Here is an 18,531-nt window from a genome sequence, read left to right as displayed (position 1 = left end):
ATTTTAAAATGGATATAATTACGTGGTAATTGAACTAAGTAAGTTCAATTTTGGTCTGAAATCAAACTTGTGAGTAAAAAATTGCAACAATTTTATAATCACTCGCTTGATTTCAGACCAAAATGAACTCCACTCAGTTCAATTACCATTAATTAATTGTTTAAAGGGAGGCTATTTCGAAAATCGAATAATAATCGAATAATAATCGAGACTAATAATCACTGGTTAAAATTTTACTTAATGTACTGATGGGAGTCTGTGACGTCATCTACTTAGCACTAAACATCGCTCCGTAGATCCCTTCTTATCTTGTGATTAAAATATCGGCTAGTTTTGGACTGGATAGCGTCTGCCAGATCGCGGCGCCTTAACATGTTTTCAGTTCGATCCTGATCCAAAAAACAACAACAACAACAAAAACAAAAAACAAAAAAAAAACAAAAACAAAAACAAAAAAAAAAAAAACAACAAAAAACAAAAAACAACGAAACACAGAAAAAAAGAACGGGCAAAAATAAATTAGGTGATGAAACAATTATTGAATTCGGATATCACAAAATGTCGTGAATTGTTAGTGCCTCGCGTGCAATGCTCGCACAAACAAATCACGATATTTTACTTAACCTTGTCTAATAATTGCTAAGTATTGCCAAGTATTTTAAAATAGGGATGGCGAACTCGTGGATACGACTTGATAAAATTAGAAGTATTTTTTATGGTTGACAAAATTAAGCTCTTAACTTCTAATAGAACGACTTTATGTAATTTTTAGTTAACTAATCTATTCAAATAGTTTAGGTTTGAAATATGAACCATAGTTGGCATACGAGACCACGTATATATTATACCTGAACAACCTTTTTCTTTATGTTTTTGCAGCTGAAGAGCTTTTCATTTCAGTGTCTTGTTTTTTGTCAGCCGGGAGATTATCTTGGTGACTTTTTTTATTAGACTGAAAGTGTTAAAGAAATAATGATAGTCATGTTTTGTTTTCCAATTATATAAATGCGGTTATTTACTCATTAAAAATCTGTAAAATGATATTTTCGTCCGTTCACTGTTCCCAAAAATAAAAATGTGAAAAAAATGATTCGTCCAAACAGAAGCCACATACGGCTTTCCTTCACGTGTAAGAAAAAAGGAAACGTCCAATCAGAGGAAGACAGCATTTGGCTGTTGTTTCGTGAGACTTAAGGCAATCAATTAGAAAGTTTGAGATCAAAACATGAATGAGTAGATATGAAATGACAGTTCTGCTCCACCTGAGTGAGGCGCCGTGAGGCACAAGAGGAGGTGATGTCATAGCTATTCTAAGTGAGGTGCTGTAGGGGGAGGGGTGGTCAGCTATATCTATTTTTTAGTTTGCTGGATTGCACCACATCCTATATATTTTACGTCAAAGTTTAATCCTAATAAAATGTTCTAATTATTCATAAAATATAGTTTTTCTGTCACAAAGCCTATTTTTAAAAGATTAGACTCTTTTTATTTTATGCTTTTGTTTCACCCTATTTGAGTTCTACGAAGTTGACGCATCAAAAAACAAACAAGATGACTTGCCCAAGGAACAACGGCAAAAACGTTTTTCAAAAATCTTTTCGTTTATTCATGAAACGCTCAACATTAAGTAGAAAAATACAATTAACTTACAGCACTTTTCATTATTTAACTATTAAACACGATTTTGCGATTTTCTATTTTGTTCTCATAGTAACTGACTTGTAATTATGTAGAATCTAGTGTAGATAGTAGGCAGCCAGTTGTATAATAAATACGATGGTTCTTTCCGTTGCCATTTCATTTGAACAAACCATCCCGAGAGAACTTTGGCTATTTGCATCTTTTGACTAAATGCCCAGAGCATCCGAGGAAAGTTTTGCTTGCAACAGCCACTCCCCAACAAGTTCATGTAATGTGTGAGGTCTGCCATAATTTATTGAAAGGAGTTATTCCAGTTTCTAACTCTGAAAAAGAAGCACTAAGACCTCATGCTGAGGATATTAGAGCGTTAGCTGACTCATCAGTACCGTTCAAAACAAAGAAAACAATTTTGCCCCAAAAGGGCGGCGGATTTGTGAAGACCATCGCCTCACCTTTGATGGAGGATTTAAGTTTAGTTTTGGTATAAAACACCTGTACGAGCCCTAGAGTCTCATTCTACCCTGTTCAACAAATCAGTGATCATCATGAAGAGAAAGTGGGTTGAAGATTCGGAGGAAGATTTATCATACTCCGAGACTTTTAGTGAGGAGGAATTTTTGCATAATGAAATTGATCAGATTGTACAACAGCTTCCTAAAAACCTACCGAGGGAGAAGGCTCTAAATTTACTTCACAGCATGGCCCCTTCTAAGGACATTTTGTACTGGAATTCACATGGAGAAGTGACTTATCATCAACGAAGAATCCCAGTCACCAGCATGAAGGAACTAATTGAATATGCTTTATTACCTTATAACCCAGATGTCAGAACACCTAGAGGTTTAAAGGGGCACTTGGATAAAAATCAATGAAAATTAGAAATGGCTTTAAACTTGATTAATCTTATCTATATGGCCCAGATAGTAGCAAAGCAACACGTTTCCTTTACAGACAAAAGCGGCGGGAAAAAATTATAAATTTTATTCAGCATCTAAACTGTGAGTAAATGACGTCATTTACTCAACCCTATTGTTCTTTTCGCTTTTAACTCAAAATATCTCAATCAAGTGGCTCCCAGGCTAAAATTTTCACTAATCTGATTTTCATAATTATAACTGAGTCATATTATCCTCAAATACTTCAATTATTCGGACTTTTCATCCAAATTTTCATCCAAGTGCCCCTTTAAAAACGTTTACCAATGGATTAGTAGAACTTGGGATCAACAAACATCCCATCGGCAATCAGAAATTGTTGGTAGACCTTATTGCCACGCAACAGGAAGATGAAGGCTTAGATGACAGCGAGGCTGAAAGTCAGTCAACTGATGAACAAGAAAACGAAGAAAAGCAGGAGGAAGAAAATAGCGTTAATGGCGAAGATGATGATGATGATGAGGAGGAGTAGGAGGAAGGAGGAGAGAGTATGGACGAGGAATTGGATTATGATGAACAGGAGCAAAACAAGTGTCACGTTTGTCAAGTACCCCGACAGTTTTCGAAGATTTTTATAGTTCGGTGCCCAACTTGCCATTGGCACGAAGGTAACCACTCAAAGAACATGAACGAGGTTGTCCGGTGTGACATTTGTACGAGCGTGCTCCCTATGAATCAACAGAACACAGAGAAAAAGTTCTGTTGTAATGAATGCGATTCAATTCATCGGATGTCGTTAAGATCAGGCAGTTTGAAACTCATCAAGAGTACCACAACAAGAGAGCGAAGAAGTAGATGAAAAGGCAACCCACGAGGCCAACTACTTTCCTTTTATAGCCAACTGAGAACATTATTAAATTATCGTGACTGAAAGATGCAAAACAAAGAAACTAGACTGAAATACATTTGTGGTCTATATTTACATCAAAATCCAAATCCTTGATAGTGTGTAGTGGTTAGTAATCCCGTCTGTCACGCAGGAGTGGAGCAGCATGGGGTGGATGTGGGGTGGATTTAAATCCACACTAGAATCTACTTTATATAGAGAGCTAGGCTATCAGCTATCACGCTATCGGCTAATGAATAATTAGAAGATTTTATTAGGATTAATCTTTGACATAAAATATAGGATGTGTTACAATCCAGCCTCCCCCTACAGCACCTCACTTAGGATAGCTATGACATCACCTCCTCTTGCGCCTCACTCAAGTGGCGCAGAACTGTCATTTCATATCTACTTGAATGAAACTATATTTTTGACTAAACCAAAAAGAAAATCGATGACTAATACAATTAGCAAAGTCAAGGAAAAGTTAGGCGATATGTAAATCTTTTGAGCAGTTTCTAACCTCTAGTATGAACAAAAACAAGTAAAAGAAGTGTTGTTCTTGGAAGAACGCGAGTTTACTAAAAAAATAAATTACTACGTTTAAAGCTAGGCTATGTTTACTATGCTTGTAAAACTGCGATTTTCAGTCCGTTTTTCAGTAGAACTTTGAAAACTGAAATACTGTTTTAATTCAAACCAAACTCAAAATCTCGCTATGAACACAATAAACAGAATACATTTTAAGCAAGCAATTTACTCTCAAAAATGAAACTCAGTTGTATTTTTGATATATTTGTATACACGTACAAAGTTTTTGCATATTGCTGTATACACTCATTTGAAGAATCAGAATTACAACACTCTTCACGGTCGTGGTTTCTGTTGTGTTTTCCTCATGAATTATTAATGAGTTTGACAAATATATATAAGAAGTATGTGAATCAATTTTCCTGTAAAACCGTGCTCAATACATAGAAGCAGAGCATATATGTTTGAGAAGAAAAAGTCAAGACTACATTTTTCCCGACAATCCTGTTTCGTGAACCAGGGCCCGGTTGCATAAAGCTCTCTTAAGATAAGAGCATCCGTAAGTTTTATTCCAAAAGAATAGGCCATTGTACTAAGACAATACTTACGAGTGTTTTTAAGCTTTTAGTTATCAATTGACATGGTTTTCTTTATTATTCATAAGGCTTTATTTTTATTACAACCCTCATAAACAATGGACAAACTTAAAGCCCGGGGAGGGAATTGAAATGCAGCAGGGAAGAGCGGGGCTGATATGAATTAATCTGATTGGCTCATTATGAATCGATGGTCAATATATAGTTATAAACCCGGTTTATAACTATATATTGACCTTGAATTTATAATGAGCCAATCAGATTAATTCATATCAGCCCCGCTCTTCCCTGCTGCCTGACGAGTAAACTATCTGGGGAATAATACTATTCTACAGAACTAATCTAATTAATGTTTACATTCAAAAAAACTATAGAGATATGTTTTCTAAACATTACATTATCAAATCGTTGCTAGTGCTCATAGTTTATGTGTTAAAGTTTACAACACAGTTTTTAAAATAATAATTCTTACAAACTGGGTTTTGCTCATCCTTTTCACTACATTTCTTCTTGTTTTCCTGGCCGCCATTATCGAGATCTTCATTAGGTCTTTTTGCCGTAGATGTTACCTCCACTGTCAAAGCACTTGGAAATCGCTGTCTTGACACTTACACTTGGCCTTTGGTATTTTTGAAGGCTTCTTTCATCTCTATGCCCGGTTCGTTCCAACTCCATTGCCATACAGCCACATGTGATTACGAAACCCTAAAATCTATGGTTTTTTATTATCATCTGCACTTTTGTTTAATTAGCATCATAGATTTCCAGAACTTTAAAACTATGTGCCACATTACCTCTGTAGGGACTAGAGGGCATTAGTAAATCCCTTTATAATCAACTCACATTGTTCATGCTCTATAGACAACAAGGGAAATATAAAAACAAAGCGGAAAATGTTTACCCTTTTGTATACATTCTAAACTTCCAACTGAACCACGAATGTTTTTTTAAATTCTTTTTATTTTCATTATCTTAAAAGTCTAACATCAGAATATTATAGAAAACCTTCTTAATTGATAACTAAAATTGTTAGTTACCTCGAATGTCGGCAATAAGCCATATACATCCCTCGGGATGTATATGGCTTATTACCTCCGTTCTCGGTAACTAACTCTTACTTTTCTCTTAAGGTAATAGAGCTTTATGCAACTGGGCCCTGGTCGGTAGATTATTAGAAATTTTTCTTTGAGGCAAAGGTTACATCTTTTGTTGGAGCTGTTGTAGAGCTTGATTATACAGTAAACACGATCAATTTACATAAAGACCCACAGAAACCATACACATATAAGTATTTAAACTTTATTTCTGTGAACTTAAAAAATATAGCAAAGTTTATGTTTTATCCTATCGACAATAGCTGAGCCAAGATGGCGGATGGAAAATTTCTAGCTCCGCTCAAAGTCCTATTTATCGGCCCTATACAAGTGAGCACGTTAAAATTTTGATCGTGTTGGTTTATCTTCGATTTTATCGCACGTATTCTAAGATATAGCAGGCGTTACTTGCATTGCTTGTTAACGTGCGCGCGCTAGATGTCCGCGCGCTACACTTCATGGCAGGCGTTCCTTGCTTTAGTCGGGTTAGCGAATTTACTCCGAAAACCGACGAATATATTACACTCGTCATTCTCTTCCTTACACGATCGTAGGCCATTCGGATCGGCCGAAACTAAAACACTACGAGGAACGCCTGTCACAAGATGGATTGCGCGCGCTAGATAGATCAACCAAGAACATATGACGACTTTCCTTATACAAACAAAATTTTAATGTGCTCCCTTGCCCTATACTCGCTTGTTTTTCATTACAACACCATCGAGAAGTCTCTAAATATCTTAATTCATCGATGGGGAGCGATTTAAACATAACATTTGCATCGAAACAGCCAATACGCGCGGGCTTAGCTCGAGCAAGAGGTGTCAAAAGCGATGTGTTTCAACATAACTCCGGGAGAAGCAAGACTATGATGAAGCTCTTCATTTCCATTTTATTTATGTGGGGACATACAGCTAAACCCGGGCCCTCAGTATAAATACCCATGTGGCATCTGTGCAAAACCAGTCAAGATAAACTAGCAAGGAATACAGTGCGATTTCTGTGACATTTGGCATCATATTCGCTGCATGAATATGGACAAGATCGCCTATGAAGCTTTAGGAAATACTTCCTGTGTATGGGGATGTAACAAGTGTGGTATGCCAAACTATTCTAGTTCTCTGCTGAACTCATATTCTGATATTGAACACTCAAATAGGTTTTCTCCCATAAATAACGATAACTTCCCTGGACCTCAATTCTCCTCCACTCCACAAAAACAAAGAACACAAGGACAACTGCACGTCGGTGGATCACCCAGTACAAGCTCCAACACAAAACCTAACCATGTGCCAGATTTCCCACATTCCCGCAAACATGATCAAATACGGGTATGTACCATTAACTTTTGTAGCCTCATAAGTCATGATAAACAATTACAACTCCATCAAGTCATTGAGACATACAAACCTTATGTGATACTAGGATGTGAGACATACCTTAAAGAAGAAATCAACAGTAATGATGTATTCCCTAACGAATTCCTTCACCCTCCTCCAAACCGTAAGGACAGAGCTTCTGGGGAAAAGGGCGGAGTCCTTATAGCTATTCACAGTGATATTGTCTCAGTAGAGCAATCATCACCTGCTGACTGTGAGATTGTCTGGACCAAAATTTCACACAAAAAGGGTGATATTATGTTTGGTGCATTTTATCGCCAGCCTACATCCCCAATCGAGACTATTGAACAACTTGAATTCTCCATGAACAACCTTAAAGAGCTCAATGGACTAAACTGTAAACATGTCATACTTGGAGGTGATTTCAACCTACCAGATGTAAATTGGGAGGATGGATCCATTAGGAGAAATCCTCAATATGCAAATGGATTAGTAAAAAATGCTAGGTATTATGGATGAATTTAATCTCACACAAGTAGTACAAGAACCCACCCGTCAAAACAACATACTAGACCTAGTGTTTACGACTCACCCAGACCTTATTGAAGGTACCTATGTCGTCCCAGGTATGAGTGACCACAGTACAGTAATTTGTGATATTAATTTTAAGACGAAGCCCCCTCTAAATCCACCAAGATCTGTCTACTTATACAAACGTGCAGATATGGGAGGACTGCAGGAACAATTAGGGAATTCATATTCATCATTTCAAGCTTCAGACCCTTCTACAAAATCAGTTGAAGAAAACTGGACTCAGTTCAAAACCACACTTTTCGATACCATTAAGAAGTACATTCCCCAAAAGACCCTTAGCAAGAAAAAGTCTACTCCGTGGTTTAATTCACACATTAAACGTCTTATTCGCCAAAAGCAGCGACGTTACAATGCTGCCAGACACAGCAATAGTGAACAAGATTGGCGCAAGTTCAGAAATCTTCGAAAAGTGGTACACAATGAAATGCGAAAAGCTCACCAAGACTACATAAACAATCTTCTAGACATTGGTGATGACAACATTAGTGAGAACACCAAACCCAGCATAACGAAACGCTTCTGGCAGTATATCAAAGCTAAACGTAAAGACTCTTCTGGAATTCCCATCCTTAAATCTGATGGAAAGGAAATCACTGACTCAAAACAGAAGGCAGATATTCTTAATAAACAGTACAATAGTGTCCGGCTTTACAGATGAAAACCCTACATTACCAACTTTGGGTTATAGTGATATCACAGATATGCCAAATGTTACAATAGACATTGATGGTGTTACTAAACTACTCCAGAGAATCAATCCATGCAAAGCAACAGGACCAGACTTGATCCCAATGCGTGTCCTTAAAGAGGCTGCATCAGCTATTGCACCCTACTTATGCTTCATTTTCCAACAATCAATCGACACTGGGTTTGTCCCAGCTGACTGGAAACATGCAAATATCATAGCAGTATACAAGAAAGGGTCAAGGACGGAAGCACATAATTATCGACCTGTTTCTTTAACATCTGTAACGTGCAAATTATTAGAACATATTATGTTTCGACACATCATGACACACCTGGATGCACATAATGTGTTAGTTGATCATCAACATGCTTCAGGAGTAACCGTTCATGTGAGACGCAACTTATTAACAACATAGAACACTTGGCACGCTCAATTAACTACAGAAACCAATCTGACCTTTTGATACTGGATTTCTCAAAGGCATTCGACACCGTTGCGCACAAGCGTCTACTCCTGAAACTTGAGTATTATGGCATCCGTGGCCACCATCTAAACTGGATGCAATCATGGCTGTTAAACAGAACTCAACAAGTGGTACTTGAAGGTGAACATAGTGAGAAGTCAAATGTAAAATCAGAAGTCCCTCAAGGAACAGTCTTGGGGCCCCTCTGTTTTCTACTTTACATTAATGACATGGGCAATAACATCTCATCCAATCTGAAACTTTTTGCTGATGGCACTCTCCTGTATGGCCTTGTCCATAATGCAAGTGATGCTCTTCATCTTCAACGAGACCTAGACAGCCTTGTTACCTGGGCACAGGAATGGCAAATGAACTTCCACCCCTCTAAATGTTATGTCCTTCGGATTTACAGGATCAAGAACCCTATTATACACCATTACACTATGCTAGGTCAAACACTAAAAGCTGTTGACCACCAACCTTATCTGGGCATTACCAACTCAGAAACACTTACCTGGAAAACTCATATCTTAGATGTGAAGAATAAAGCAAATAAGACCTTAGGCTGTATTAAAAGGAATCTCCACTCGTGTCCAGAAAGAGTTAAAGCACAAGCATACACCTCCTTAGCGAGACCTATTCTAGAATATGGAAGTACTGCATGAGATCCTTACAGGATGTATCAGAAAAACTGGCTCCAACAAATACAGCGACGTGCTGCGCGTTTTGCTACTAAAACATATTCAAGACAGGAAGGATGTGTTGCCCAAGCACTAAACCATCTTAATTGGCCAACATTGGAGCATAGAAGGAAATTGAACAGACTAACTTTAATGTACAAGACACTACACGGACAAGCAGCAATCAACATACCACCTCATGTAAAAAATAAAACTGTAATGAAAACCAGAAACTCTGACCCAATGAAGTTTATTCCAGTACAAACAACATGTGATGAATATAAATATAGTTTCTGGCCTAGAACAATTAAAGACTGGAACAGTTTGCCACCAAACATTATAAACATGACTTCAATAAGTAATTTTAAAACAGCTGTAAATAATCATATCTCTGCTTAAAGTTCTAGTTTTATTAACTAGCATGGGTAATGGTGCTCCCTGCTGCCCGGTTGGGGAATAGTTGGATGGAGGACTCCAGTGGCTGCCAAATTGGACGAGGCAGTAGACCCAGTCTGGTTTGGTAGTCGTGGAGTTTTTCGGGTCGGATTGTTCCATGACTGGGGGGCGTAGGGTTTCATTGCCTATAAATTGTATAGCTGCCAGGTTGGCCCCATGTCGGGGCCTGTCCAGTTAAGGTATAACTGGAAGGTTGCCAATATGGGGTTGATTGGGGGGCTGTATGATTGGTAAAACCACATATTAAAAGACTATTATTTATTTAATCATTATTAGCACAATTATTATTATCTTTTTTGCAAATATTTATTTATTCAATTTATCTTGCACTTGCACTGCAATTTGCTTGATGTCCTTTTCGACTTTGCAAATAAATTATGTAGATGTAGAAAGCGATGTCTTTGATGAAATGAATTCAATATTGCAGCAAGCTAAAATGCGATCGTCACTAGCCTCTAACGCCATAACAAAACCTTGAAAAGCAAATAACTATATCATCCTAGCTCACAGTAGTTCTGTTGGGTTTTAAACGGTTGGTTTTACCTTCAGTCAGCTTAAGATGGCCACACACAGGTATTTATAAACTATAATGTTTACATAAAGTTTTGACCGGCCAGAAACTAGGTATGATAGGTATGACCGAGCTAAAAAAAAAAAAAAGTGGGGAGGGGGGGGGGGGGCAGTCTAGTGCATTGTCATTTGTAGTTGACTATGAGTTGGAATCATTACGATACCTTTTTCACGACCAGAATGATGATGATGATTAACCCACCTCCAGCACAGGACCCAATTGCAATACCAGCTATCTCCCCTCCACTTAATCCATCAGATGGAGGCTTAGGAGTAGAAGTAGGCTTAGGAAAATGAGGTAGAATAACAGTACTGGAAGGAGATGTAATACTACTTGTAGCACCTGTAAATAAAAAAAAAGAAAAGATAAAAATACATCTATATAGATACCAGATTGAAAAGCTTAACCCTTTGAAGTTTTATTGATAGAGTAAACTAATGAGTGAGATTGTAGATAGATCAAATACAAGACATCACTTTAGCTGTTACCCCGAGTTTAACGCTTACGCGATCGTCAAACAGACTTTAATGAAGAATATTTAACACTTATTTACTGGGACCGAGGGAAACAGTATGTTTTGTGGTCCCGAGACCGCTGATGTTTCCGAGGCGGAGGCGAGGGAAACATCAGCGGTTTCGGGACCACAAAACATACTGCTTTCCCGAGGTCCCAGTAAATAAGTGCTTTATTATCATACCAAGTGTCAAAGAGAAAACAACTTAGTAGTAACTTGGATATTTCCGCCTCTTCGCGGTAAGAAAATCGGGAAGACTCCATGTTTAATCTGATGTTTCGTGAAAGAAAACGTGTAAATGAATTTTGCAATGAATTTTGTTTCGTGAAAGAAAATGTGTAAATGAATTTTGCAAACACGTGCTCAAGAGTTGAACTAATTGTCGTGGGTAGTGGGTAAAAGTCGTTGGTCGTTGGTAAAAGTCGTGGGTCCCGAAAAATAAGATAAGATAAAATAAATAAATATAAGATGAATAAGAATATTGAAATTAGACTTCGAAAAAATAAATATATGAAGTGTAGAACTCGATTTATACAAAACAGGAAATAGCCCGAGTACTCAGGCTAAACAGCATAGCACAACAGAAGCCATGCAATGACAAGCTGTAACTAAATACTCATATTATGACACTTCAAAAATAGGTATGATATAATAATCTAACCAAACTTCAGAGTTGCAAACTAGACTTTTAAGTTTTCGATCCTTCGCCTTTGCTTCTAATTCCTTTATACTCTATTCATTATCTTATTAAACAGTTTATATTTTGAGAAAATTTTTCATTTTTATCAAATATCGTTATACCAACTCTGGTTATACAAGTGAATATATATAAGTAAATCTTGTGTATTTAAACACTTTTTGAACGTGAGCACTTGGTAGATGATAATACGTGTTTGAAAAGTCAGGGCTGTAGTATATTATTCCCGTACGATCGTCTCTTCTTATTATTCTCCTGTCAAAATGTTTATGACGATGGTGATAGTCTATAGGCATCGGCAAATGGACTGCCACACCCATAACAAACCCTGACACTGTTAGGAAGTTTTACCAGAGTATATTTGTGAGGCCACATACTAGAGTTCCAGTTGGCATTTGACAGTGATTGTAAATTTCGTGTTGCGCTACCGTTCGCATAAAAGTTAGAGTTACTGGGTACAACAGATGGTTTTGTTATTCCCGGTCCATAACATAATATTCCCCTCCCAGAATGGTCGCCAGGAAACAGTCGAATTTCTTCACGTTCACGTGACATACCCTCGACCAATAGAAATTGAGGAAAATTGAACTTTTGCACTTGGTATATAATAAATCTTACTTATATCTTAAGTGGCGATATATATACTTAGTGTATTGTATAATTAAAAATGATCTATAAACCAAATATAAAACTCGCACCGATGCGAGGCTTAAGTTTTGAACAAAGGAATCTGGCGTGATTCGTGACTTTTGAATCACGCCAGATTACTTTGAGTCACGCCAGATCCCTTTGTTCACAACTTAAGCCTCACACCGGTGCAAGTTTTGAATTTGGTCTATTGTTCTGCGGCTTTCTGGATTTGTTTTAGTTGTTCATTAAGTAGTACTTGTTCGCATGGGAGCATTTAGAAATTAATTCCGATCTTTTTTTGAAGAGGCTAATTTTTTCGGCTTTAATAATGTAGAGCTTTTCTGTTAGACAGAGATTACACCTTTTAGAGATGTTTTTTTTAATGAACATGCTGAGGCTATTATTGACCAGTTGATCTAGTCGTCTTTTAGTTTCCATGACTTTGTCGAGCTTTTTATCTTGTTTATGTCCTTGTTTATTTGGTTCTGAAACTCGTCTGTTTTTTTTTTCTGAATTGTATGGTCTTTCCATACATATGTAGTAGGTCTGCTTCACTGAACTTGTCCAAATCTTCATTTTGTGGCGGGCATCTTTTAGTCTTGAATCCCAATTTGTTGTCTAAATTGTCGTTTCGTTGATCGTTTTCATTCGTTTCATGACACTTTCTATTTTTTCGATTAGATTTTTCAGATAGGTGTTTTTGTTTGGAGGTATAGGTCTATTCTTCATAGAGTAGTTCGCTTGGCACAGTTACTGATCCGCACGGGATGAATGAACGCTTCACCTTTAATTAGGGCCCGTCCACACGTATCCGGAAATTTTTGGAAAATGTTCGCATCCACACGCAGCGTATTCGAATCGTTTTCGAATCGTTTTCACTGTCCACACGTATCCGGAAATTTCATGCCCTGATGCACGCTAGTGCCTAGTCCCTTTAAAGGATAGTTTTTCTTATTGAGCATGCGCAAAATCGTGTTTACGTCATCGTATTCGAAAATTTACGGATACGACCGTCCACACGTATCCGTATTCGGAGCGTATTCGAAAATTTCCACTCTGGAGACCGTTTTCGAAAATTTCCGGACACGGATACAAAAATTTCCGGACACGCGTGGACGCAACCCGCATCCGCAAAAAAAAAAAAAAAAAAATTGCGGATACAAAAATTTCCGGATACGTGTGGATGGGGCCTTAGCCACTTCTCACCTACCATTATTATTTTCGATCCTTTTGTTCTCTTTTGTTTTACGACTTGCTATTTTCTTATTGGTTTGTTTTCTCCCTACACCACTATATAAACCCCTCCATCATTCTTTTTCTCTCACTGACTCCGACAAAGGACTAACGTCCGAAACGTCAGTCTACAACCTTTCTGCAATCAAGTGTACTTTGACCATTTTGTGCATATGTACAAGTATATCAAAATTATATCAAAAATTATGGGATGTCATCTCTGATATTTTTTTCGAGTTGTCTATCACTAGGGATTTCTGAAAAAAAAATGAGGGATGACATCCCATAATTTTTTTTATACTTTTGATGTGCTATATTTATATGGAAAAAAGGTAAAAGTTTATGCAAACCGCAGTATGTATGTTATGTATATTTAACAAATAGTTCAGGCTTAGCTATGTTCTAGATGACTAATTTTGGGACTAGTTTGGACTGCGTCGGTGTTTTTTAGTTGAATCAAATGTGTCGTATAATTTTATCACCTCAGGTACGAAAGATAGTAGTATACAATTTATACATATATCCAATGAGATGCAAGATATCAAATGAGATGCAAAACTTAAAAGTAAGTTATTTGGTTCTTCCTTATCTTCTATTGTATCAAACTCGAGTTTAAAAATATTGTCCACAAAATGCTGTGCCTAAGCAATCGTAGTTACGCATGTTTTAAATTCTGCATCTCATTTGATATCTTGTATCTTATTAGATATTTGTATAAATGTACACTACAACCTTCCTGCAATCAAGAGTGTATACACTCAATTGAAGAATCGTTGTCGGGTTCAGAAACATAGAACATAGAAGCTGAGACCGAAATAGCACATGGGAAATGACATAATTATATTATAATTTATTCATTTACGCCATCCATGCAGTCGGTTTAGAATGCCTAACGCGTATTAAAAACAGTGAATGATGCCACGGGTCGCCGGTCACAGCATGCATCTAATTAACGTACTTCCCATGTGCCATTTCGGTCTCAGCTTCTATTTTCTATGTTTCTCAAGTGAACCTGGCAACGATTCTTCAATTGAGTGTATATTTATATATACAGTCGATCCCAAAAACGTTGTCCAAGTGAAAAGAGGTTTATAGATGTCACGTGTCTCATTAAATATTCAGTTTTACGCGCGTGTGGAACTAGGAATCTGAACGTGCTGCATCACATGCGTGGCAGAAAATGTCGACGGCGGGTAATTCAAAACAAGTTCTTTCGACTTTAGAAGTTCGGGGTTTGGACTCCAAGAAGAATTCTAGCTACGTTGTAAGAAGTTTACCCAATTTTCCAGTGTTAGAGACCGTTTCAGAGCTACGTTCTGAGCTAATGAAAGCCTTACCAGACTTAGAGAACGTTCTGCAAGACTGAGTAATGAGTAATGAGCAAACCAATCTGCATGTACCATACCTTCTTGCGCGTGAATCCAAGCCTGTGGACCGTTCTGCATAATGTTTGCGCACATAAAAGCAGGGCCAGTTGTATTGAATATTTTCGACGCTATTTCATTCAATTGCATTTCAGGATGTTCTAGAAGACACTCCAACTTGGTCGACCGACGGGCCAAGGATTAATGTCTCCACTAGTGTAGATGTCCGTTTGACCGTTTTAGGACTTACAAACAGATTAGCGGCTATCTCCTGGTATGTTTTTGCATAAAGCAAATGTTGGTATACCATTCTCCACCTTAAATCATCCGAGAAAGCACGCGGCATCTTTCAGATTCAGTTTTCAATACTGTAATTTACTTTTGCATCAGTATGCTAATTTAAAAAATGCACGCGCGTAAAACTGAATATTTAATGGCACACGTGACATTTATTGTCCTATAAACCTCTTTTCACTTGGACAACGTTTTTGGGATCGACTGTATACTGCGGTTTGCATTAACTTTGACCATTTGTGCATATATTCAAGTATATCAAAAGTATATCAAACATTTTGGGATGTCATCTCTGATATTTTTTTTTCAGAAAGCCCTGCTGATAGGCAACTCGAAAGCAATATCAGGGATCATATCCCATAATTTTTGATATACTTTTGATATACTTGTATATATGCACAAAATGGTCAAAGTTTCTGCAAACCGCAGCGTACATATGTATATATACATATATACATATACATACAGCCATTTGCAAAAATTATGGCCGTTTCAAATATAAAAACAAGTATATCCATTCGAAAGTATATCAGACAGGGCGGGATATCTTTCTTGATATTTTTTTCAGAAAGCCCTAATGATAAACAACTCGAAAAAAATATAATGGAGGATATCCCATAATTTTTGATATGCTTTTGATATACTTGTATATATATTGGAAGCGGCCATAACTTTTGCAAATGGCTGTATACACTCAATTGAAGAATCGTTGTCGGGTTCAGAAACAGAGAACATAGAAGCTGAGACCGAAATAGCACATGGGAAGTACTTTAATTAGATGCATGCTGTGACAGGCGACCCGTGGCATCATCCACTTTTTTTAAACCAACATCCTCCCATTAATAAACAACAAACTCCATGCTAACATTAATAAACAACAAATTCATGGTTACGGTACACCAAATACAAACTATGAAACTCGTGCTTCACAACTTTGAATAATACAGTGTAGTTCAGACTGAAGGAACTTTTCCCCGCTAAACTTTCCTGGATGTGTACATGTCGTAATTTGTCAAGACCACCCTCCTTATCTTTTAGGGATGGTAGTCTTACTGATCTGTGTTGACTACAGTCCTCCCCTAAGAAAACTCTTCTGATTCTCTGAAGAAGCCAGAGGTCAAGGTTCAACTGGCAACCCCTCCCTATAATAGGGGAGGGGGTGGTGCTATGAAGGGAAGCCGCGCGTAAACTACTAACATTTTAACAATAATTAGAATTAAGGTTGATAAATGCAGGGAGACTGATGAAGTGCTGGATATAAACTAAATTCAATGACATTGATTTGAAAAGTTTTATACAAATGAAATTAAAGTTAGGCCTGTTGGCTATAGTAGTATAGGGGATGGGGGTTCCAAAACAGTGACCACCGGAGTATCACCCGTCTAAAGTGAATTCCTCGATTCGTGCCGCGATTACCCATATCCCGTGTCTATGTAGTTAAATATGCTAGTCTATATATGGAGTGCGAAGAATGTAAAGAGTGTGTTTATGACTTCTGTGTAAAGTGCTTGAAACCCAAGTTTAAACCCACTAAGCCAAATAAGTATATTTGTTGTGGTAAGAAAATGCGAATAGAAGATGACACGTCAGCACAGTGTTACGAGTGTGGTAAGAACATTCGCAATGCCGTACCAAATGCTACCAGAGAGCAATATTACGCCAATGGAGGTCGTAAGAAAACACCTTATAAGAGAATAAAATACTTTAGGGACTGGATGAGTCATATCCAAGGTTATCGACCGGTATATTTAGACAACGAAGTAAAGAAGAAAATCATAGACCACTTAGAAGAGCCAACCCCGCAAAGTCTACGGAAGACATTGAAAAAATTAAAGCTAGGGAAATATTACAAAGCTATTCCCTACCTTTTGTCTGAAATTACCGGCAACTCTATTCCCGAGGTTTCTGATATGACAAAAGGCGAGTGGATGTTTTGTCGGTTGGATAAGGATATTCCTTATTACCCCGACGTAATTTACGAAATATTCCGCGAAATTGACCCCAACCACCCCCTGTTAGGATGGATTCCGAGGCGACAATAACATATTACGCGTAATTCATACGATGAATTCATATTACGCGTAATTCATACGATGAATTCATATTACGCGTAATAATTCGCCAAATGATTTATATTACGCGTAATTCTTAGAAACTACTTAATTACGCATATGACCCAGACAGCCGGCGTTCAATATGTAAATAGAATCCTGTCGCGCTTTTTTCAAAGCAGATGTTTACTGAGCGAGCTTTCTTTGAAGCTCCTCTTTCGCTTCTTGGTAGATCTTTTTGCGAGATTCCTCGGAAAGATCTTTTACGACTGTTTTTTTGTTCCTTATGTCCGACTTTAATTTCTCGTATTTGTCTTCTTCGGCCAGAATAAGCGAGAATTCTACGTCGTCTATCTTTCTGTCACGCAAAGCCTTTGAGACAAGGTCAGTAATTGTATTTACTTTAGCCCTTGACAGAGCTATTGTCGTGTCGCGTTTCGATATTTTGCTAGACAACTGCTTCATAATGCCCGTAGCAACAGCAGAAATAATACCACAGGCTGCCCCAACGCCGGCCAAAGGAACTCCAACGATTATTCCCGGTCCAGTAAGCGAAGTAGCAACGCCGGAGCCCGTTAACATAACAGATATGGATCCTGAAGTTATCGCAATCTTATGTAGCGTACTCCGGGCTCTGACGTATTTCTTCCTAACTTTTTCGTAGTGTTTTGTCTGCCCTTCCAAGTAAGCCAGGATTAAATTTGCTTTATTGAGCCTGAAGTTTTCGGCATTCATTTCGTTAGGTGTAGTATAGGGAATATCTGGGTACAACTTAGGTGCTGATGGTATAACATCCATTATATATACTAATGTACGACGCTTTTGGGAATGATATTGAGGAGCAGCCACATCATGACAACCGGGACTACTGGAATTGGAGAGCATTTAGGAAGATGTTTCCGCATGCAGACCCTAGTAAGTTCGAAAGAAGACCCGATGGGATTTACTTTAATGGCGAAAGAATGTACAGTAATGCGGACTTGGAGCCAAAGGCGACCGCCAATCATCCTAAGATTTTACCACCCGGCTATGTTAAAGAAAGGCAACCTAATTTTCCAAAGAATCTATTAATAACCAACCAGGATTACCCATTTTACGATGCTGAAGGTGGCGTAAACGACTTTGATAAAATAGTAACACATTTGAAGATTCCAGTGGGTAAGCAAACGTTTGACGTAGTAGTAAGGAATATCTTTAAGGATTTTAACCTTACGCACACTTCAGGAAAAGAAGCCAGAGAATGGTTAAAGGGACCTAACTTTAAATATTGGGCGCAGCAGTTAAACTTTGCAGTTTGGGCGGCTACGAAGGGCTGCGGGGTTGCCGTGGATAT

At 37.8% G+C, this 18,531-nt stretch overlaps 1 protein-coding gene across 2 annotated transcripts in view; it reads right to left on the bottom strand.

The window, feature by feature from the left end:
* The window catches only part of LOC148913211 (uncharacterized), a 42,767-nt gene that overhangs the window by 4,642 nt on the left and 19,594 nt on the right, over window positions 1-18,531 (bottom strand). Inside the window, exons 4-5 of one of the 2 annotated variants that reach the window (XM_089025739.1) lie at window positions 10,579-10,757; window positions 849-952 (exon numbers count right to left, since the gene is read on the bottom strand). In XM_089025739.1, coding sequence (XP_088881865.1) covers window positions 866-952; window positions 10,579-10,757 — 266 coding nt within the window. In that variant the 3' untranslated portion in view covers window positions 849-865. The remainder of the gene's footprint in view (window positions 1-848; window positions 953-10,578; window positions 10,758-18,531) is intronic. The other variant, XM_089025740.1, reaches the window with a different exon arrangement.

Source organism: Actinia tenebrosa, unplaced genomic scaffold, assembly GCF_029948245.1.
Source record: "Actinia tenebrosa isolate PJP-AT-01 unplaced genomic scaffold, QUT_ActTen_1.0 PGA_scaffold0__85_contigs__length_37466705, whole genome shotgun sequence".
NCBI classification, from domain to species: Eukaryota; Metazoa; Cnidaria; class Anthozoa; order Actiniaria; family Actiniidae; genus Actinia; species Actinia tenebrosa.
Note: the sequence above shows the minus strand (reverse complement) of the source record. Positions and strands in the feature narration are given on the sequence as shown.